General features: G+C 35.2%; 1 protein-coding gene across 2 annotated transcripts in view; it reads right to left on the reverse strand.

Annotated features, from left to right (window-relative positions):
- MANEA (mannosidase endo-alpha) overlaps nucleotides 1-24023 on the reverse strand; it is a 79585-nt gene extending 55562 nt beyond the window's left edge. The window contains exons 1-2 of one of the 2 annotated variants that reach the window (XM_067702550.1): nucleotides 23861-24023; nucleotides 12046-12627 (exon numbers count right to left, since the gene is read on the reverse strand). In XM_067702550.1, the coding sequence (XP_067558651.1) occupies nucleotides 12046-12589 (544 nt within the window). In that variant the 5' untranslated portion in view covers nucleotides 12590-12627; nucleotides 23861-24023. The remainder of the gene's footprint in view (nucleotides 1-12045; nucleotides 12628-23860) is intronic. The other variant, XM_067702549.1, reaches the window with a different exon arrangement.
- Nucleotides 24024-24291: the final 268 nt, after the last annotated feature.

Below are 24291 nucleotides of genomic sequence, written 5' to 3' on the forward strand. Positions count from 1 at the left end.
TACAACATGGATGAACCCATATGATGCTAAGTGAAATAAAACAGTCACAGAAAGATAAATACTGTATGATTCTACTTATATGAGGTGCTTAGATACAAAATAATAGAGACAGAAAGTATAATGATTGTTGCCAAAGGTGAGGTGAGGGGAATAGGGAGTTATCATTTAATAGGTAAAGTTTCAGTTATGAACATGAGTTATGAAGATGGATGGGGGTGATGATATACAGTGTTATGTATGTATTTAATATCACTGAACTGTACACTTAAATATGGTTAAAATGGTAAATTTTATGTTATGTGTATTTTACCAGAATAAAAAGAATTTGAAAAAAAATTTTTTAAAGATCTTATCAATGGGTACAGAAAAAAAGCATTTGATAAAACTCAGCATGGTAAAACTCTCAGCACTAGTAATAGAAGTGAACTTCTTTGACTTGATAAATGACATTTAAAAAAACCCTGGAACTCATATAATACTTAATGAAGAAAGACTTCTTTTCCCCTAAGATCAAAATCAAGTATATCCTCTTCTCTTACCACTTACATCCACATAACATCGGAAGTCCAAACCAGTGCAATAAGGCAAGAGAAAGAAACAAAGGTATACAGATTAGAAAGGAAGATACAAACATGTCTTTATTTGCATTCAACTCTCTATAAACACAAAGAATCCACAAAAATGTTCCTAGAGTTAATAAACTGAGTTTATCAAAATCACAAGATACAAGATATAGATATAAATATATAGTATTTCTACACACTTTTGATGGGCAAAAAAATAAAAATTTAAGAAAACAGTATCATTTATAATAGCACCCCCCCAAAAAATACTTAAAATAAATGTAAAAATATATGTACAGAATCTGTACACTGAAAATTATAAAAATCTAAAGAAAGTTAAAAAAATTTAAAGTCCTGTATAAATGGAAAAATACATCACGTTTATGGAATGGAATATTTAACTTGTTATTGTTCAACAGTGGTAACTTAATTTATTATTTTAAAAATGTCAACTTTCCTCAAATTGATCTATACATTTAAGCCAATCCCACTCTAAATTCCACCAGGATATTTTAAAGATACGGACTAGTTGATATGGATAGGCAAAGGAATTAAATAGCCAATGCAATTTTGAAAGAGAACAAAGAGGAATCATACTACCTGACTTCAGGAAGCTAAAGCAATCAAGACAGGGTGGTACTGATGAAAGGACAGACATATTAAATCAACAGATCAGAAGAGAGTCCTGAAATAAACCCAAACAAATATACACAGTCATTGGATTTTTGATAAAAGTAGAACATTCAATGGCGATAGTACAGTCTTCTTAACAAATGAAGTGAGAAATGCCCATATTACATTCTTAGCAGAAAGAGAGGCATGTCCATTTTCCAGAGATGAAAGCTACATACTACAGTTCTATGGATCTACAGAAGACAACATGCTTTCAAGAAAAAAATTACAAGGCATATGTAAAAACAAGAAAAACCCAGCACACTCCCAAGAGATAAAGCAATCAGTAGAACTAAACTCAGTCATCTATAGCAATATGAAACCATCACCAATCTGCATTTATAAATATGCATTTTAAACTTAATACAATTACTCTAAAAGGAAAATTTATGACATTGTGTTAGATGTTAATTTAAACGTCAAAAATCTAATTCATTTTACTGTAAGTTCTATTTCTTCTACTTATATGTACAAATTTTAAAGGCAGGAGATACAGAGATAATTGTGGCCTTGTAAAAACTGATAATTTCCACCTTCAGAAAATATTCTAATATTAGTTTCCATCTAGTGCTTTTGAAGTACCAATGAAGGAAACAAAGGGAAGTACGAGATATGTGACTTACTCTTCTTCTTGTCCCTAGAATCTAACATAAGGTTGGGACATGGTAGAAACTCAGTAAGTATTTAGTGCTAAACTGAAGGAAAGGGAAGATAATTTTAAAGACACAGAATGAATTATGTTTTGCTAAGTGTATTAGTTTTCTATTACTACCACAACGAATTAACACAAATTTAATGGCTTAACACAATGAAAATTTATTATCTTACAGTTTTATAGGTCAGAATTTGACATGGGTCTCACTAGGCTAATATCAAGGGGTTGCACTGAACTACATTCCTTTCTAGAGGCTCCAAGGAAGAAGCGGTTTCCTTGCTGTTGTGAGCTTGTGGAAGACACCACATTGTGTGGCTCATGACTTTTCTAACCCCATTTCAAAAGCAGGCAGAGCAAGCTGAGTCCTTTTAAGATCACTTATCTCTGACTCTCTCTTTTCCCTCTTCTACATTTAGGGACTCCAATGATTAGATTAGTCCCACCTCAAGGTGAACTGATTAGCAACCTTAATTATGCATCTGCATCCTTAATTCCTTTTGCCTTGTAAGGCAATATATTCAGAGATTCTGGGCATTAGAATGTGTACATCTTTAGGGCCATTATTCTGAATACTACACTATGTTTTTTGAAAATTTTATAAAAAAAAGGTACTCATCTGTGATACTTTAAAGACTTGAAAAGGATACATATCTATCAGTGGCTTCTATCTGCTATCTGAGACATTATTATAATATAATGGTTGGAATTTAAATATAACATTAATACTTCATTTTAATTTCATCATTCTTTTCTAGAAAAAAAAAGGTTAAACCGCTAATATTTATACACATAACACTTTAATTGTAAAGCAAATAATTAACCAGCTTGTACTGTGAGATACAAAAGTATCATTACCTCACAGAGCAATTCAATAAAAATAAAAATGAGGCCATTTATATCAAAGGAAAAATATGAATGTTAAAGAAGTCAAAGCACATTCAACCATATAGCAATTTAAATAGCCTTCACTGACTGTTTTCTTCAATTAAAAAAATGCCAGGGTCAGCATGATAATTCCATGGACCAAAATAGTGTTTTGTGTGCACTATTTTTATAGTTAAATTATTCTTTGCCTAATAATGATAAGTATAATAGGAAGTGACATCAGCAACATGGTGGCATAAGATGGTCCTCCTTTATATCTCCCTTTTTAATTAGATATCCTTACATAAATGAATCTCCTCTGTGGGTATTTTGGGACCTAGCACCTCACTCCGAAGGACCTGTGAGGAATCTCCGCCAACAGTGTAGCAAGAAACAGACAAATCTCTCTAAGGGCTGCCAAACCAGCAGGGTCAGCAAATCTGCCTAGACCCCCACTGGCTGCTATCAGGCAAAAATTGAGTGAGTGCTATCCCTGGCAGGCACTCATGCATGAAAGAAAACTTGCAGAAGTCCAGCCTTCACAAAAGGACTTGAATTTGGTCACAGAGAAGGAATTATGAGAAACTTTACTGGTGCTGCCCCTCCCCCAAGGAAACACTGAACAAGGTTGATTTATCCAGTGGAGGTAACCTCTCCTTCATGGGGAAAAGAAAGCACTGGGTAACAGGCTACCCCAGCTGGGCAGGATATGGCTGGAGAAACCCATTTCTCTTCACCAGCACCTGGAGTACTAAGGTGGGAGCTTCACAACTGAGGGAAGGGAGGATGATGGCAAAGAGGAGAAAAGAATTTCGAATAGCATTAAAGGGGTAGCACGCCAGCCATGAGCCTGTTGGAACACCACCCACTGAGATTGCACAACTAGGTCTGTGGGCACTCTCAATACACCTCAGTGCTGTCACCCACACCTCCTCCCACTTTGCTGCTGGCTCCTTGTGCTCACTCCAGAGTGAACCTCCGGAAATGTGTGCTGGTAAACAGGGAGCCCACTAAGAAAACAAGACACCACAGTCAGTGGTTTCTCACAGTAAGTGGGAAACCACAAATCTGAGCTATAGTGGCTACATTCTGAGAAACAAAAGAGGTTTCCAACAGCCAACCTGGTGAAACGTTAAAAGCCAAGTAGACATAAAAGCTTAAAAGTCTGCCCACAGGGGATAAGAAGTATACTGGAGCAGATATAGCTTCACAGGGGAAAAAACTCAAATATCAACACTATAAAGATAATATGTCATATGCAGAGGGCACGAGCAGAGTTAAGGAGGTATCTACTCCTTCAAATGTGACAGCGTCAAACCATATCCACAAGAACTATAAATAAAACCAAGGAAATACAGCATCACAAAAAGAAAATAGTATTTTCCAGCAACCAAGCTACAAGGTGCAGAACATATGATCTAACTAATAAAGAATTCAAATTAGCTATTCCGAAGGAACTCAACAAGTTACAAGAAAACTCAGAAAGACAACTCAATGAAATCAGGAATAAAATGATTTCTTTATTTCCTTTTCTTTATTAAAGAGAAGGAAATTATTATAAAGAACCAAACAAAATTCTGAAACTGAAAATTCAATGAATGACCTGAAGAATTATGCAATACAGAAAATCTGCAGCAGGCCTGACTATATGGAAGAAAAAAAAAATGTAACTTGGAGGATAGGAATTTTGAAATGACAGAAGAGGGAATTTAGATTAAAAAAGAGCAAAGAAAGCCTATGTGATCTATGAATATCCATCAAAAAGGCAAATATCAGAATCATCAGGGTTCCAGCCAGAGAAGGGGGAGGGCAGGGAGTTAATTTAAAGAAATAATGGCTGAGAACTTCCAAAATCTGAGGAAATACTTGGATATACAAGTCTACAAGGCTAACAGACAATCCTATTATCTTAATGCAAAATGACATTCTCTGAGACTTTAAAGGCAGGCAGGGAAAAAATAAAAAAAGAATTAAATCTACAATGGACTGCCATTAGGCTATCAGCAGATTTCTTTGCAGAAACTCTTCAGGCCAGGGGACAGCAGAATGAAATATCTGAAGAGCTGAAAGATAAAAATGGTCAGCCAAGAATGCTTTATCTAGCAAAATTATTCTTCATATATGAAGAAGTAAAGTAAAGGCTTTCCCAGACAAACAAAATCTAAGGGAGTTCACCACGACTACACCTGCCTTGCAAGAAATGCTTAAAGGAGTTCTTCAAGCTGAAATGAAAACAGGCTAATCAGCCAAATGAAAACATACAAAATTACACAATACACTGGACAAATTGAGAAATATACAGTCAGACTTAGAAAACTATAACTCTGTAGTAGTATGGTGTGTTAACTATTCAACTATAGTATAAAGGCTAAATGAAAGAGTAGGAAAAGTAACTATAGCTGCTATAAGTTGTTAATAAATATACAACAAAAAAGAGGTAAATTGTGACATCAATAATACAAAGGGAGGAGCAAAATGGTAGACACATTAGGGAGTAAAAATAAGTTGCTTTCAGCCTGAATTGGACTTTTTTATGTGTAAGATGTTTTACACATAACCCCCTTGGTAACAATAAAACAAAAATCTGGAGGAGATCCACAAAAGACAAAAAAGGGGGAAAAAGAGCATACCACCATGGAAAATAACCAATATACAAATGCAGGCAGAAAGGGAGAAATAATGGAAATACAAAACCAAAATGCAATTAATAAAGTGGCATTAATAAGTCCTCACATATTAATAATTACTCTAAATGTAAATGGATTGAATTCACCAATCAAAAGGCACATAAGTGGCTGGATGGATGAAAAACAAGACCCAACTGTATGGTGCCAACAAGAAAACTTTAAGGATGCACATAAACTCAAAGTGAAAGGATGAAAAGATATTCCATGCAAGTGGAAACCAAAAGGAAGCTGGGACAGCTATACTTAAAACAATCAAGAGCTGGAAAATCTACAAATGTATGGAAACTAAACAACAAACTTATGAACAATCAATGGGTGAACGAAGAAATCAAAATGGGTATCAAAGATTATCTTAAAACAAATGAAAATAAAAACACATCATATGTAAACCTATGGGATGCTGCAAAAGCAGATCTGAGAGGAAAGTTTACAGTGATAAATGCAGATATTAAGAAATGGGAAAAATTGCAAAGAAACAATCTAATTTTACACCTTGAGGAATCAATACATGACAAGAGAACCAAGAACAGCCTACGGGGAAAGGACAGTCTCTTCAACAAGTGATGCTGGGAAAACTAAATAACCATACGTAGAAAAGAAAGTTGGGCCTATCCTACACTACTCACAAAAATCACCTTGAAAAGGATCAAAGCGTAAACATAAGACCTGATCTAAAACACCCTGAAGTAAACATAGGATGGAAGATCTTTGATATTGGTCTTGGCACTGATATTTTGCATATGACACCGAAAGCACAAATAACAAAAGAAAAAATCAGCAAGTGGAACTATATCAATCTTAAAAGCTTCTACAGAGCAAAAGCAACAACAGCACAATTAAAAGGCACCGACAGAATGGGAGAAATTATTTGCAAACCATGTAATGAATAAGGGATTAATATCCATCAGTTACAAAAACTTCATATAACTCAGTAACAAAAACCAAACAAACAAGCAAACAATCCAATTTTCAAATGGGCAGAGGAACCGAAGAGGCATTTTTCCAAGGAAGACATGCAAATGGCCAACAGGTACGTGAAAAAATTACGAATCACCTGGAAAATACAAATCAAAACCACAGCGAGGAGACTCTGGAAGGGCTCACGCCAAGGAGTACTTCCCAGAACTTCTGCTGCCAGTGTCCCTGTCCCCACGGTGAGCCACAGCCACCCCCCGCCTCTGCAGGAGACCCTCCAACACTAGAGGCCTTGTGGCTGACAGGGTCTTGGTGCTCCAGCTGGGTGTCAGGCCTGTGTCTCTGAGGTGGGAGAGCCAAGTTCAGGACATCGGTCCACCAGAGACCTCCCAGCTCCATGTAAAATCAAAAGGCGAAAGCTCTCCCAGAGATCTCCATCTTAATGATAAGACCCAGCTCCACTCAACGATCAGCAAAATACAGTGCTGGACACCCTATGCCAAACAACTAGCAAGACAGGAACACAACCACACCCATTACCAGAGAGACTGACTAAAATCATAGTAAGGTCACAGACACCACAAAACACAACACTGGACGTGGTCCTGCCACCAGAAAGACAAAATCCAGTCTTATCCACCAGAACACAGGCACTAGTCCCCTGCACCAGGAAGCCTACACAACCCACTGAATCAGTCTTAGCCACTGGGGACAGATACCAAAAACAATGGGAACTACGTACCTGCAGCCTGTGAAAAGGAGACCCCAAACACTGTAAGTGAAGCAAAATGAGAAGACAGAGAAACACGCAGCAGATGAAGGAGCAAGGTAAAAACCCACCAGACCTAACAAATGAAGAGGATATAGGCAGTCTACCTGAAAAAGAATTCAGAATAATGATAGTAAAGATGATCCAAAACCTTGGAAATAGAATGGAAAAAATACAAGAATCATTTAACAAGGACCTAAAAGAACTAAAGAGCAAACAAACAATGATGAACAACACAATAAATAAAATTAAAAATTCTCTAGAAGGAATCAATAGCAGAATAACTAAGGCAGAAGAACAGATAGTGACCTGGAAGATAACATAGTGGAAATAACTACTGCAGAGCAGAATAAAGAAAAAAAGAATGAAAAGAATTTAAGGCAGTCTTAGAGATCTCTGGGACAACATTAAATGCACCAACATTCGAATTATAGGGGTCCCAGAAGAAGAAAAGAAAAAGAAAGGGACTGAGAAAATATTTGAAGAGATTATAGTTGAAAACTTCCCTAATATGGAAAAGGAAATAGTCAATCAAGACCAGGAAGCACAGAGAGTCCCATACAGGATAAATCCAAGGAGAAACACGCCAAGACACATACTAATCAAACTATCAAAAATTAAATACAAAGAAAAAATATTAAAAGCAGCAAGGGAAAAACAACAAATAACATACAAGGGAATCCCCATAAGGTTAACAGCTGATCTTTCAGCAGAAACTCTGCAAGCCAGAAGGGAGTGGCAGGACATATTTAAAGGGATGAAAGGGAAAAACCTACAACCAAGATTACCCAGAAAGGATCTCATTCAGATTCGACAGAGAAATTAAAACCTTTACAGACAAGCAAAAACTAAGAGAATTCAGCACCACCAAACCAGCTTTACAACAGATGCTAAAGGAACTTCTCTAGGCAGGAAACACAAGAGAAGGAAAAGACCTACAATAACAAACCCAAAACAATTAAGAAAATGGTAATACATTATCGATACATACATATCGATAATTATCTTAAATGTAAATGGATTAATTGCTCCAACCAAAAGACACAGACTGGCTGAATGGATACAAAAACAAGACTGGCATATATGCTGTCTACAAGAGACCTACTTCAGACCTAGGGACACATACAGACTGAAAGTGAGGGGATGGAAAAAGATATTCCATGCAAATGGAAATCAAAATATATCTGGAGTAGCAATTCTCCTATCAGACAAAATAAACTTTAAAGTAAAGACTATTACAAGAGACAAAGAAGGACACTACATAATAATCAAGGGATCGATCCAAGAAGAAGATATAACAATTGTAAATATTTATGAACCCAACATAGAAGCACCTCAATACATAAGGCAAATGCTAACAGCCATAAAAGGGGAAATCGACAGTAACACAATAATAGTAGGGGACTTTTAACACCCCACTTTCACCAATGGTCAGATCATCCAAAATGAAAATAAGGAAACACAAGCTGTAAATGATACATTAAACAAATGGACTTAATTGATATTTATAGGACATTCCATCCAAAAACAACAGAATACACTTTCCCCTCAAGTGCTCATGGGACATTCTCCAGGATAGATCATATCTTGGGTCACAAATCAAGCCTTGTTAAATGTAAGAAAATTGAAATTGTATCAAGTATCTTTTCCGACCACAATGCTATGAGACTAGATATCAACTATAGGAAAAAATACAAACACATGGAGGCTAAACAATACACTACTTAATAACCAAGAGATCACTGAAGAAATCAAAGAGAACATCAAAAAATACCTAGAAACAAATGACAATGAAACCACGATGACCCAAAACCTATGGGATGCAGTAAAAGCAGTTCTAAGAGGGAAGTTTATAGCAATACAATCCTACTTCAAGAAACAAGAAACATCGCAAATAAACCTTACACCTAAAGCAACTAGAGAAAGAAGAACAAAAAAACCCCAAAGTTAGCAGAAGGAAAGAAATCATAAAGATCAGATCAAAACCACAGTGAGATATCCTTTCACAGCTGTATCAATAGCTATCACCAAGAAAACAAGAGTGACAAGTGTTGGTGAAGATGTGGGGGAAAAAGGGAACTCTTGTGCACAGCTGTTGGGACTATAAACAGTTTAGTCACTATGGAGAAGAGTACAGGAATTCCTCAAAAAATTACAAACAGAACTACCACATGATGTAGCAATCTGACTTCTGGGAATATATCCAAAGGAAATGAAAACAGGTTAGTAAAGTGATACGTGCACTACCAAGTTTAATGCAGCATTATTCACAATAACCAATGTACAAAAACAACCTAAGTGTCCACCAATGAGTAAATGTGGTGTGTGTATATATATTCCATTATATATATATGGAAATGGATATTTTGCTACAAGCAAAAAGGAAATCCTACCATTTGCAACAACATGATGGATAGTGAGGATTTATGCTAAGTGAGATAAGTCAGACACAGAAAGACAAATATTACAAATTATCTCTTATATGTGGAATATAAAAAAAATATTGAACACAAGGAAACAGAATGGAAGGGTGGTTACTAGGGGATCAGAAGTGGGGAAATGGGAGATATACTGTTTAAGGTACACACTTGCAACTAGTATATAAATTAAGACGTGGAGATACAATACACAGTACAATGATTATAGACAACAAAACTGAATCATAAACATGAAACTTACTAAGAGTCTATGTGTTAATTATTCCCATCACTAAAGAAATGATAATTAGGGGATGTGATAGAGGTTTTAGCTAACGCTATAATGGCAATCATACTGAAATATAAATATATAAAATCAATATCCTACACATCTTAAACCTATATAACATTATATGTCAGTTATTTCTCAATAAAATGAGTATAATTCAATATTTAACTGATAAGGAAATAATTTATTTACAGATAGACTGTAATGTCACTTTTATTATTCACAAGTGTTAGGTGTTCCCCAGTGGAAAATCAACCAAAGAAATAAAATATTTGCATCAATAGTGTGACTGTCAACACTTAAAATTAAAATTGTACTGTTGACAATGTTTTAAAACATTTCATGTTCAAAAAATTATATAGCAGTAAATAATATATGGGGGAAGATCTTTATAAATGTTAGGCATAAGTCTAAATATGAACTGAAACTCTTCCTAATCACAATTAAAATTATAAAATATGCAGTATGTCATTTATATATTTATATATAATAGTTATATGTGTTATGAGTATGTGTACATGTAAGTTATACATCTGAGATTTAAAAAAACCCTCATTGTATACTTTCATAGCCATAAACAAATCAATCTTGAAATAATAAAAATGACTTGAATGTGATACAAATACTTTGTAGAAAATAGGAAAAAAGTCTTTTGAAAGATCCTCCAAAAGTAAATTGTAAATAGAGGCAGATACATACACACAGAGCAGTCAATGCTCTCTCAATTTACCAATCCTATTTTATGTCATATTTTGTCATACAACATAGAAACTAGAGCTATAAATATATACTAGAATGTTAGATTTTCAAAAAATAGTTGAAAAGTAACCAATTACTCCACAAAAGAAAAACAAGTCACCTTGCACATAGTTGATGTAGATTCACAGGACTTTATATTGTTTTGTTCATGAAAAAGTCTTGCATGTCTCTATACCCATATCAGCTCAACGGTGAGTTGGCACCTTCTGAAGAGTCAGAAAAATGTTAGAATACCCAATTTCTTCTTGTGGCCCTAGTGCTAGAGACACTAACAAGACAGAGGGAACCAAAACAGGGAGAGTTTTATAAAGGGTATATTAATAAATTGAAGAATTTTCAGACACCCAATTACACATTTTTTTCATATTATTTACTTGTGGGACAACATGTAAATATGTGTAATTGGAGTGCCAGAAGTTAGAGGGAAGAGAAAGTTGAGAGGAAGGGGGGGACAACAATAAGAATAATTTGTGACTTCCCAACAATTAAGTTAAAGAGGCATGTTGTAAACGTCAGAGCAATCATAAAATAAATAAAATGAAGGAATATATCTAATAAGCCAAAAGAGAATATAAGATGGAATAAACATTTTCAATACAAGTAAAGGCAGAAAAAAGCAGGAAAAGGAATAGAACAGAGAGAAACAGAAAACAAATAGCAAAATGAAACATTTAAAATCAACCATATCAGTATTACATTAAATATAAATGAAATAAACAGGAGTTAAAATATAAGAGTTTGTCAGACTAGTTTAAAAAACAAACAAAAAAAGACCAAATTCTATGCTACATGCCTAAAGTATGAAATATCACAAATGTGCATCAAGATGAATGCAGAAACAACTTGCTATAATCATACAATGGAATACTATTAAGCAATAATAATGACTAAACTACTGATAGAGTCAACAACATGGGTAAATTTCAAAACAGCATACTGAGCAAAAGGCTCCCCCCCACGCCACACACACACATAACTGTCTGATGATTCTATTTTTATATAATAATAGAACATTTACAACTACTACTCTACAGTGATAAAAATAAGATACGTAGTTTCCTGGAATGTAGGGAGGGCTGAATAAGGGAAGCTATAGAATATTTTACTTCATGATTGGGGTGATATTTAAACAGATGTACCTCAAAGTGAGAGAATTCATTGAAGCTTATGTCAATCATAATTTAATGAAATTCAGAAGGAGTATTAAATTAGAAATAAAATTAGTATTAAATTAGAATAAAAATATTATATCCAGAAATGTTAGTGTTAACATGTTAAAAGATGCTTAACAACACTTTAATTTATGGTATGTAAGTTTAAAATTATAATTAACAACCATGTGAAGACTAATTAGTAATTAATGTTCTATAAAAAATTTATACAAACTCACATACATATACATACACACTCACATACATACACACACATATTTAAACACACAGGTAAAATAATTACCAATTGAAGCTGAGTACATTTGTTTCATGTGCGTTTCAATGACATAAGGATCCCGAGAGCTGTAACTTCCCAACTCAGGGTAAAAGCTGGAGCCAATGTCATCTGGGGGGTTGTGTTTCCCTTGTGGATATTTCTTGGCTATTCTAAGGTCCCAATGCGAGAGGATTGGATGGTTCCAATGTATATATTTACCATCAAATTGTGGATTTCCATACCAGCTGTAATAAAATACATGTAAAAAATAATTCCGAGGTGGCAGTTCTTCTGGGTAAGGTTCAGAGGCTTTGGAAGGTTTCATAGTGATTTCAACACTTTTTAAATTCTTGACGTTTGTATCACTGTCGATTCTGTCACTCTTTTGGGAATCAAAAGTTTTTACCAAATGAGGAGTTTGTTGCCGAATTTCTGGAAGAAGGTCAAGTCCAAAAGGATCTCCAAAAGCAGCTTTATGTGGTCTCAGCATTTTTAAACCCATCATCAGAGAGAAAATAAATAGAATAAAAAGTGACAAAGTGATACAAGTCCTTCTTCGAAACTTTGCCATGATGTCATACTTTAAATTCCAAAATGGTAAATGTTTAGCTGTAATTTATTGAAAACCGGTAATTAATAAGTGGCATTAACAATATTTTCCAATATATTCAAAAGGAAAACTAAACTCCATAAAGTGTTACACTGCAAAATTTTAAAGTGCATTATGACATTAACTATATAATCAAATCTTTATACAAAAGAATCTACATATGGCTAGACTGAACAGCAGTATGTATTCAGAAATATCACAATTGCATTTTTGTCAGACCAAGATTTTAAGAATTTAAGAAAATGAATATATTCTTCATCATTTGGACAGATTTTACATATACTGACTATAGAAAGGAAACACTCCATATAGAGAGACTAAAATTTTCTAAATATAAATATAAAATGAAGAGTTCATATTTAAAAAGGAAATATTTGAGTATATTAAAGACCTAGTCATTAAATGGAATTTCAAAAACTTATTCTTTGACTACCTCACTTCTAATGACCTGTTCTTCCACCGCATTTCACCAACTCAGGTGTCATACTCATAATCTTGATCTCGTCATTTTCAATCAAAACCATTATTTCATTTTTTTCCATTTTCTACACATACCCTTCCATGCTTTGAGCCTCTCTACTTCAGTACTCCCACGCAGTCAATTCCTTTACCTTTTTGAGATGTCTAATCCACTGATTCTACCACTTTTTCACTATCACTTTTTTTTTTTTTTTTTTTTTTGCGGTATGCTGGCCTCTCACTGCTGTGGCCTCTCCCGTTGCGGAGCACAGCCTCCGGACGAGCAGGCTCAGCGGCCATGGCTCACGGGCCCAGCCGCTCCGCAGCATGTGGGATCCTCCTGGACCGGGGCAAGAACCCATGTCCCCTGCATCGGCAGGCAGATTCCCAACCACTGCGCCACCAGGGAAGCCCAGTACCACTTTTTTTCTTCATGTTTTGTCTCTAGTGAAGCAGTTTATAGGCCATAGTTCAGCACTGAAATTCCTCATTTGCAAAACAGTAGGTCCTCCATATCCACAGGTTGTTTGAATCCACAGAAGAGGAACCCACAGATACAGAGGGCAAACTGTACTATGCCACTTTACATAAGGAATTTGAGCATCCACAGATTTTAGTATCTACGTGGGTCCTGGAACCAATCCCAGCCCCCTCACGGATACTAAAGGACAACTGTACCCTTAACTTCCTTTACTTCTCTCCTTCCTTAATACTTATCTGGTAGAACCTCAAATAAATGATGCCTGGCTTGACCTTGATCCAGAATTACATAATGATATTGGAGAAAAACACACACCATGTTGACTTTTCACTCTGAATTTATGACCATAAATTTCGGACATTCAAGATGGCTTAACAAGCCTATTACTATACCCCAGTACTTTCACTTTTCTAACCTCAAAGAATTATTTCATTCCTTCTCATTTTTCATCAAACGTGCTACTAAATCACCAATTTCCTTTATTCTCTTCAGATAGACATGTCCTATACTTTGTAGAGAAAACAGAATCAATCACATAAGAAATCCTTTATCTTCCTATTAAGAAATTAACCTAGTAACATCTACTGTTTTATGTCAGCAAATATTTCCAATTTTAACTTTAGTATTGTTTCACTGCTTTGCTTTACTTCTTCAAGAAGTGCTATTACTTTTATTGAATCTTTGCTGAATTTTTACAACTGCACCTTCTTTTTTTCACCTCTTTCTTCATTTAATTTTGATTTTTTAAGTGTCTTGTTACCCTCTATTTCTCATATGGCATTATCTGTTATGTTTGTCTTCTAGTCTTCAGATAGGAATATGAATTTTGTCGATTTTAATTATCTTAATATTCTCTCATTTCTGAGTTTTCATAATTGTAATTTACTTGTTCATTCATATCTCACATAATTACTTTGTTTACTTGTATTTAAATATTAAGTTACAGTTGTTATATATTTATGAACATGGTTCTCTGGCATGCTTCAAGTATTTACAAGTTTAACTTTTTTGCCCATAATGACTTTGCATGGAATTTGACTCAAATTATTTTTTTTGTTGCTAAATATTACATGAAATAATTTTCCTTAATGTTTGAAATGAATGTTCAATCATGATAGTTTTTCTAGCTTCACAACTCTAGCAATCATTCTTCTGTTGTTTTTGCGAAGTTTTAATATGGCCTTGAATTTTTTTCCGAGATCAGTTGGGGTTTACTCCATTCCCACATTTACCTGGAATTTTTTATTTCCCTCACTTTTATTTTGTTCCTACCCTGCTCAATTTGAAAGTTATTTCCAGAAGTTCCTCTTCAATATGAGGCTTTGTCCTGAAAATGAGCTTCAGCTACTTAGATTTATTTTAAAATTTTATAAATAAATAAATTTATATCTTTTTGTTATTGATTTCTAGTGTGAGTTAACTGAAAATCTTTCCAGTGTGATTTCAACCCTTTGAAATATGTTGAGACTTGCTTTAAGGCTCAACCTATGAACAATTTTGTTAAGTATCCCATATGCACCAGAAAGGAATATATATTAGGCAGCTAGTGGTTACTGAGTTCTACATATGTCTACCAAACCAAATACACTAAGCATGTGCGTTATATTTTTCATATTCTCACTCATCTTTCTTCTACTTGTGTTAAAAATCCCCCACTATCATTATGCCATGTCTATAACTGCTTACATTATATAATTGTCACTGATGTTATTATGTGGAGACAAATTTAGGAGTTATATTTTCCTGAAGTATTAAATCTTGTTTTATAATGAAATGTTCCTTCCCTTCTCTACTGATAGGTTTTGACTTAAATTCCACTCTAATATTAATATAGCTATAACATATTTTATTGGGTTCATGTTGGCACAAAATACATTTTTATCACCTGTCACCTTAAAGACTAGTTTTTTTTTTAAATATGACATTGCTTTATTGTTATTGTTGGTTTTAATCTAATCTGATAGTCTCTGTCCAATAATTATAGTATTCAGCACATTTACAATTCTACAAATATGGATACTACAGCTTTAAATCTACTTCCTACTTTTATCCTTAAATCTACCCTTACCCTTCTACTTGCTTTCCTTTTGGATTCCTTCTTACTGGCCCTAATTTCTCTCTTACCTTTTTTTTTTTTTTTGTGGTACGCGGGCCTCTCACCGCCGTGCCCCTCCCGTTGCGGAGCACAGGCTCCAGACATGCAGGCCCAGCGGCCACGGCCCACAGGCCCAGCCACTCCGTGGCACACGGGATCCTCCTGGACTGGAGCACGAACTCGCGTTCCCTGCATCGGCAGGCGGACTCTCAACCACTGCGCCACCAGGGAAGCCCTCTTATCTTCTTTTTAATTGTTACATTCTTCCCTATTTCCTTGTTAATCATACAATCTCTTTGCTATTAATTTAGTTATCTTAGTGATTACAAGCATGTACTCTCACTTGTCAAAATCCAGTATGAATTAGAACTTTACCGTTTCTTAAACAATGAAAGCACTCTTAGAAGATTTTGTTTCCTTTATCCCTGCCCCAACTTTTGGCTCCTATTTTGGTATATTTTATTTTTTTACATATACCTTATACCCCTCCAGATATTATATTGTTCTGTACAGTCAATGTTCATTATATTCACCCTTTCCTTTGTTCTTCACTTGCTCCATATTTCCATTTAAAATAATCTCCCTTAGGATGAAGAAATAATTCCCTTTAATAGGGTCTTTGGTGTTGGTCTGCTGATACTCTTTTCATATTACTTTGTTTGAAAGTATCTTTATTTTGCCTTCACTTGGACTTTTTATGTATACACTTCTATATTCGTAATTATTTTCTTTCAGCACCAGCCTTATCTTGTCTTTGATTGTTTATGATGAAAATCCAACTATTATTTTTTCTCTTTATTCCTTTAAGGATAATATATTTTCTTTTTCTCTGGTTGCTTTTAATATTTTTTCTCTTCATCTTTGGTTTTCAGCTGTTTTCCTATGGAATATATAGTAGTACGGTTCTCTTAACTTTTATCTTGCTTGAGGTTCAAAGTGCCTCTTCAATCTCTGGGTTGGTATCTTTCCTTAGTTTTGTAAAACTCTTGAACATTATCTCTTCAAATACTGCTTTTGCTCAATTATTGCTCTCTTGCTCTCTCATCTCTCATTATGGAATACATTACACACATCACAATTTTATGTCCCATGTGTTTCTTCAATATTTTTTAAAATTTTCCTCCTTTTGTCTCTCCATGGTTGTCTGAATATTTACTTCTGAACTATTTTCAGTTTCCTGATTCTCTCCAGCAGTGATTAATTAATTTCAGTTATAATTTTAGTCATAGAATTTTCATTTGACTCTTCTTAGAGATATCAGTTCTCTGCTAAAATTTTCCATCTTCTTTTTTAACTCCTTGAATTTTTTAATCCCATTTATTTAAAGTCCACCTCTAATAACCTGAATCTGAAATCTTAGGATTCTGTTTCTATTGCCTGTTTGGTTTTTTCCTCTTAATATCTGTACAGTAACTCTTTTTTTTATAGGCTAGGTTATTTTTTTACTGAATTCCAGACATCATATATGAAAATTTTCAGAGACAAAGTGAGGCTCTATATATTATTTTCCTTCCGAGAAAGCTTATTTTTGCTTCTTGAAGACTTCTAGGGTAGAGGAAGATTATCTTAATATAATCAGAGATTGAAATCTTCAAAACTAGTTATAAGTCCTTCCGAAGATTGGTGTATTTCTGATTCATCTTTACTCCTTTATACTCATGGGTTCTGATATCAAAGTCACAGGTATTTATCAAGATCCCTCCTCTAGGATGGGCTTTGGAAGGGCCCTGAATTCCAATTTTGGTCCCCAAAGAGCCATGAAACTACCAAAAGCTCTATTCATTTTCTCAGCTGCCGCTTTCTACTTAATTCTCAGCTTCTCTGCAGCTACTTTTGAATCAGAGGTTTTAAATAACCGCCCCCCTCATTTCCTACCCTAATCTCCCAAAGAAAAATTAAGTTTTAGGGCTAGAATCATTCAAATACTTATATAATCCCACCTGAATTCCCTTATATCCTTAGTATAGTGAAAGGTTTTCTATACTTATGACTCAAAATTCAGATGCAATAAATAAAAAACAGATTAATTTAACTACATTAATTTTTAAATATATATATCAAAAGCACTATAAAATAAAGTGAAAGGACAACTGACAAACTGAATGAAAATATTTGCAAGATCTTCTGTGTCACTCAAAACTAGAAAAATGTAAATTAAAACCTCACAAAGGTATCATTTCTTATCTATGAGATTGGCAAAAAATAAAAAGTATGAAACTACATCCTGTTGGCAAGACAGTGAGAAGCACTCCTATGCATTGCTAATGAATGCAAATTTGTACAACATTTTTTGGGGATTGGCAATATCTAAAAAAATTACACATCCATTTTCCTTTTGACTCAGCAATGCTACTTCATGGAATTTACCTTGAAAATACACAACCAATAGTAAGTACATAAGTTCATATACAGCATTGTTTGTAATTGTAAAATGTTGAGTATTCAGAAAAAAATGAGGAAGAGCTCTTTGAGATGACGGAAAGTGTTTTTCTGGATATACTGGCTAAATGAAAAAAGCAAAATGCAAGTAAGAAAAAATACATTTTCTCAAGTGAGCAAAATAAACATAGAAAAACAAGATTCTAATAAGGTTGATTATCTACAGAGTTAGAAACTGGGTGGAAAATAAGGGGAGATGAAAATGGGGTAGAGGGTGGGGAATGGACGTAACTCTTCTCAGAGTATAACATTTTATGCAGTTTTGTCTTTTTGAGCCACATTATATGTCACATATTCAAAACAAACAAAAAATATTTAATGTTAAACTCCAGTTAGTAAGTGGGTTATTTTTTGCTATGAAACAGATTAGCAATTCTTAAAATACTTAACGTATATTGTAAAAATAAGCAATATATGCTGTGAAATGGGGCCCAGGTTTTTCACTGACAAAAAAAAAAGTGAGTTACAAATGTAGGAAGTGGGAGGCTAAAACAAAACTTGTGTTGTCAGATTGCAACTGGCAGTATCAGTATGGATGTATGGCTTTTAAAAGATTAATAAATAGGAGTGTGTGTGTGGGTAGGTGGGTGTGTACACATATAAATACATGCAATCTATTTCCTAGCTCTGTCCACTGAGAGAGTACAGAACCAAAGAAATCCTGGCAGCAATAAACACATCTGATGACAAGACTCTGAATTGTATGTAGCCCTGTCTACTTGATAGAACCAGGTTGATTCCAAGAATGTGGCCGAGAAAGTACAAGATGAGCTTGGGACATCTTGCCAGAAAATCAGGAAGTAGTCAAAAACTGTAGAGACATGTCCATAGGACACAGGAGTCAGCTTGAAGGGGCAACTACCGACTAAATCTGGGACAGTTTCAGCATCAAAATAATGACGAAGAATAATAAATTATAGACATTAAAATAAGAATTCATGAATCTATACTGACATTTTTAAAATGTAAAAATAAATAAATGGAATAAAGAAGACATTTTAGAATACCAACTAATAAATTTAGATGGAATAATGTAATTGGACTATCACTATTTGGCTACTACCATAACTGTGTCAAGGAAGAATCATTAATGGATATTAAATGAGGGGTTAAAAGAAGCAGGGTTTATGAGAAACAGGGTATCTACATATTGGCAAAGCATCTCCCCCCCAAAAGATATCCAATTAACTACAAAGAGAGACATAGTAACTTAACAGTGCAGAACCTAGCAGACACCACCTTAAACAAGTGATCAAAATTAACTTCAGCAGTTAATTTTGAATAAGTAGATATCTTGAGTCTACAGAGTGGATGCTCTAAGAAGAACACAGAATCACTGCTGTGGTATTTCTGTTAGTATTAATACAGATCTAATCACAAAGATACATCAGACAACATATTAAGATACTCACATACACAGATACGTACCTACATATATATATGTATACATATATGCATATATATGCATATGTACACATATTACATATAATATGTATGTAAAATTATATACAATGTAATATATGAGTGTGTGTGTGTGTGTGTGTGTGTGTGTGTAATGATAAAGCAAATGTGGCAAAATATTACCATTTGGTGAAGCTGCAGGAAAAATATACAGGGATTGTCGAGTTGTTTGTATTACTTTTGAATCTTTAAGTCTAAAATTATTTGAAAATGGAAAAGAAAAAAGAAAGACTATCACCAGCAAACTGGAGGACATGAACTCTTAACATAATACCTGCTTATTTCGGGGAAGGACCAACTCATACAGTCCTTAAGCTTTGCACTGCAGGACTCCAGGGAGTGATATTCCTATGTATGGAACGTGACAGCGTTGTGCATAGGAATAAAGGATGAGATAACCATTTTGACCTGCTTCTATGATTTGCTGTCCTAAAATTTCCAAGTTGTCAAGATAAAAACAAATCCTTCCCTTTACTTAAAGAAGGTAAGAATTTTGACAAGCCATTAAGTAGAAAAAAAATTATGGATATAATATAATCTCAACTACAGAGAGGAAGGAAGTGTACTTAAACATGTATAATGATTACCTCTGGGTAACCATTTACTCAGTGATATTTTCTTATGCTGTCTTCTAAAATTAGAACATAATATTTCATAAGGAAGAAAAGTTTGTTTGGAGTAGGTATTTTATGAGGAAATAATCAATGGTAATGAATACTGACAAATCATAGAGAATGGGAGGAATGACTACTAGATTCAGAAATTAGTAAGACATTGATTTTTGAAATGTTGATCAGCTGAATGGGTGAAATGCATGGAAGAGTCAGGATACATAATGGAAAGAATACTGAGTTTGAAATCTGAAGATCTAAGTTCAAATCAGCTTTGTTGACCTAATTGTGTGACCCTGAGTTTTTTTAATCATCTTAAAAGAAAAAAATTAACTGTTCTGTTTTCTGACAAAGTTGTTCTGTAAATCATGCAAGATAACGTATGTGAAATAAAATGTAAAAGGGTAATGTTTTAATCAAATGTAAATACTGATCGGATTTTAAAAAAAGAAAAGTGAAGAAATATATGAAACAAATAGTTCTGAGACATTTTTCTATTTGTTAGATTCATTTCTCAGAGCTATGGATGAACACAAAACACAAAATATCTATTTATAAAAGCCGCATTTCCCCCCCTTTTGCCTCTAAATCTAATTTCTCTTTTCTTTTTATTTAATTCATTCATTTAAAATGTTTATCACATCATTATAGGTGATCCACTGGCTCTACCCCAACCTCCTGATCTCAGTGAACAATAAGGCATCTCAACCTAAATAAAGGCAGCAAACCACTGTGATTAGAAGCATGGGCTCTGCAGTTCAAATGCCTGGGTTCAAATTCTAGCTGTGCCTTTTTTTAGCCATTTCACCTATACAAGTGGCTTGATCTTTTCCCGGCTTCTTTTCTCATCTTCACGAGTTATTACCTCACTCAGAGGATTTTTGTGAAGATGAAATAAGTTAATGTTATAAAACCCTTAGAATCATTTCTGGCTTAGTGTAACACTGAATAAATATGAACAATTATTTATTCTCATGATGATTATTATTAAAGATGGGTGTCTGGCAAGCAATCAATAACCAACACATAGTTTACTCTCTCTAAATACCTATTCTCCATATAGCTAACTTCTGAAATACTACTCTAATCCTTCAAGACAAGGCTGACCTGTTGCCTCTTCCTGATACCTCTCCCAATGATTCCAGGGTGAAAAGTACTCACTTTCCCATACAGTCTATTACACCATTACCTACTTTTTAAATTGGCTTTTTTAATGTATTGCTTCATGCTATTTAATGTATTATACCCCCTACTAGATTGTTCCATAAGGTCCAGAAATAGAGTCCTTACCTTTACACTCTAGTAGAACCCAATATGTCTTACATTTAGTCAGTGGCCATTAAGTGTTCAGCTTAAAGAATTTAATTTCTGGCCCTTTTGTTTTTGACATTGGTATTTATTTGGGCAGTATGTGTATAAACAGATTCTACTGACTATACATATAGTTAACATGTTCAGTCTATACTAAACATATTATATAGGAAGAATCATAGATAGATAGATCTAATAATTTCAAAAATCCATTTTAATAAAAATTATCATGTCCAACTTAGCAAAACGATGAAACTTGAGATGCCTAGCAAGTCTAACGATTTTTAGTAGAAAAGGAGTGGTAGAACTACTTATTTGGTTTCAACAAAAGAAAGAAGTTTCAGAAGTCACCTCAGAGAAAAAAAATCCAAGTTAATTGCAGATGTAAAGGTTCCCAAAGTAGTAATGTACTCAATACTCAAGGTACTGGGTAATGAAAATCTAGTATCTTCAAAGGCAGTTTACATGACATAATAATACATAGAAATAATACGTTCTTTTGAAACTCGATGGCTTCTGTTTTTGTGTTTGGTGATTTGGAGGTCTTTTCATCTTTTAAATGATTGTTTTTGACTTGGAGGTCTAGTGAGATATAAGAGATTCAGAATTAGTGTGATATCAATTATGATTTCGAAAAGGATTAGCTCCTACCCTGTTACTCAGAAAAGCCAAAAAGATTTCACTTTTTAATTATTTATTATTATACAGATTTCTGGTTGCTTTTTTCTTTTTCTAGCTGTTTCCTAATATTATTTTCTAAGAAGCCATTGTAGAAAAATATAACTAACACTAGAAGACACACCTGGAACTTTCAAAATCCATTTCTGTACCACGAGTTCCTTGCTTAGGTCGGTTTTAATGTAAACACTTGTACCCTTTCGTTAACAGAAATTCAGTTAAGCATAATCTCATCTTTCCATTTTAATCTTCCCAACAACCTATGATGTAGAACTTCTTTTAAATACCATTTTACAGATGACTGAACTAAGGTACAAAGCATTTGGTAACTTTTTCCAAGTCTCTGGGCTAACAAATGGCTAAGTAACCTGTCTGAGTTTAAGCAACTAGCAAGGAGCTGAGAAGTATGGCTCTAGAATTCAAGCTCTTGTCCTCATCTTATTCCACCTTCCTACAACATTTTAGACAAATCAAGTTTAGAGAATACAACACCATAAATTTTGTGACAGATGAAAACTGCTGACATGTGGTCATGTTTTCATTTAAAGATTATGGATTTAGAAAACAACGATTATCTGTTACTTACTCATAAACTGTAGTCCAAATTTAATCTGAAGAAAGCTTATTATCTTATCATACACTTACTATTCATTGTGTGACTAAAAGCCAGCAGCTCTGGTAATGTTTTATGCATAAAGCCTGAAAATCCACAAGATTCACTACACAACACTATTTTTTCATGATTTACATATAGCTCAACATGAAGGGAGTAACACATTGTCATGAAAACGATGTGCAAACAACGTAACTTAATATTACCAATACCTAGATTTTATTTTGTATTTTTCTTTCAAACTATTGTCTAAATACTTTACCATAATCAAACCATTCCAGTCCAATTTGCCTTTTTTTAAGGTCATATAATTAATATTTTCCTCCCTTGTTTTATTTATTTTTTTAAGCACTTCCTCATTTTCCCTTAACTCTCATCCGCAGGGTCTTGCAACATTGAAGCGAAAACAAACTATCCTAACTGACTAAATTTCAATTTGCTCCTTTAGAAAATGGGAAAAGATACTATTCCAGCAGAGTTGCACCCTGCGATTTAGCAAACGAGAACAGTCTAAGATGATAGCGCCAAACGTGTGAACAGGTGAACGGAAAACCCATTTCTGCCTCGGCCTCCCCCCCCTCGCTCTCCTCTCCGGACGGCCGGGCGGCTGGAGACCGGAGCCCGCCACCTTCCTGCTATAGCCCAAGCCCGGTAGGCCTCGACCTTCCCACTTGCCCGCAAGGCTCAAGGCCGAGTTTGGGGACAAAAGGACACGGCTCTGAAAGGCTTCCATCACTCCCGAAATACCCAGCTTGCTGGGGAGGGAAGGGAAAACCGAGGCGACAGGACGTTCCGCCCCAAAGAAGTGGCAGAGACGACGCCAGCAGGGTCGAGATAAAGTAGTAATATAGAAGGCAATAAAACTAACCCAGACAAAGTAAGGGGTAACAGTGACAGAGTAGGGTGTCCCAAGGTGCCACAGCTCGCAGCTTGAAGCCCCCAGCCGCCAGCCGGAGGGGCGCAAGGTCAAAGGCCGTCTGCAGGCGAGCAGATTGGCTGGCGGGTGAGCGCGCAGGCGCTGGGGGGTGGCCCCCGTACCGGCCAAAACCTCATCTGCAGGGCCCAGAATCCTCCAGCCACTCACCAGGGTCTAGGAATTCAGCCACCAGTAGAGACTCGGCCGCCCGAGACGTTGAAGCTGGGAGTACAGAGAGCCCACAGCGGCCCTGCTGCGAGCCCGAGCAGCCCTGCCTCCCGAAGAGCGCTCGCAGAGCTTTCCGGGAGCCCCGAGGGGCGGGGCCGGGATGGGGCGGGGCTCACTGAGTGGGCGGGTCTCTGGTTTCCAGGCAGAAACCCCTGGGGTCTGTGAGGGACTGGAAGGGGTGTGGGTGAGAAGGGAGAGCATTTTCTGGGCGTCTCGTACGAGTGGAGAAAAGGCGCAGAGTAGAGTTGGGCTGGACTCGCATACTCTTTTCCCAACTAGAGATGACTCATTCCTCTGTTAGAAACTGGTTTTCTAAGGTTCTGCTGGGAAGCTTTCACTAATAAAGGACAGCTGTATTTGATGTGAGGGGT

The sequence above is a fragment of the Pseudorca crassidens genome, chromosome 13 (assembly GCF_039906515.1).
Source record: "Pseudorca crassidens isolate mPseCra1 chromosome 13, mPseCra1.hap1, whole genome shotgun sequence".
Lineage (NCBI taxonomy): Eukaryota > Metazoa > Chordata > Mammalia > Artiodactyla > Delphinidae > Pseudorca > Pseudorca crassidens.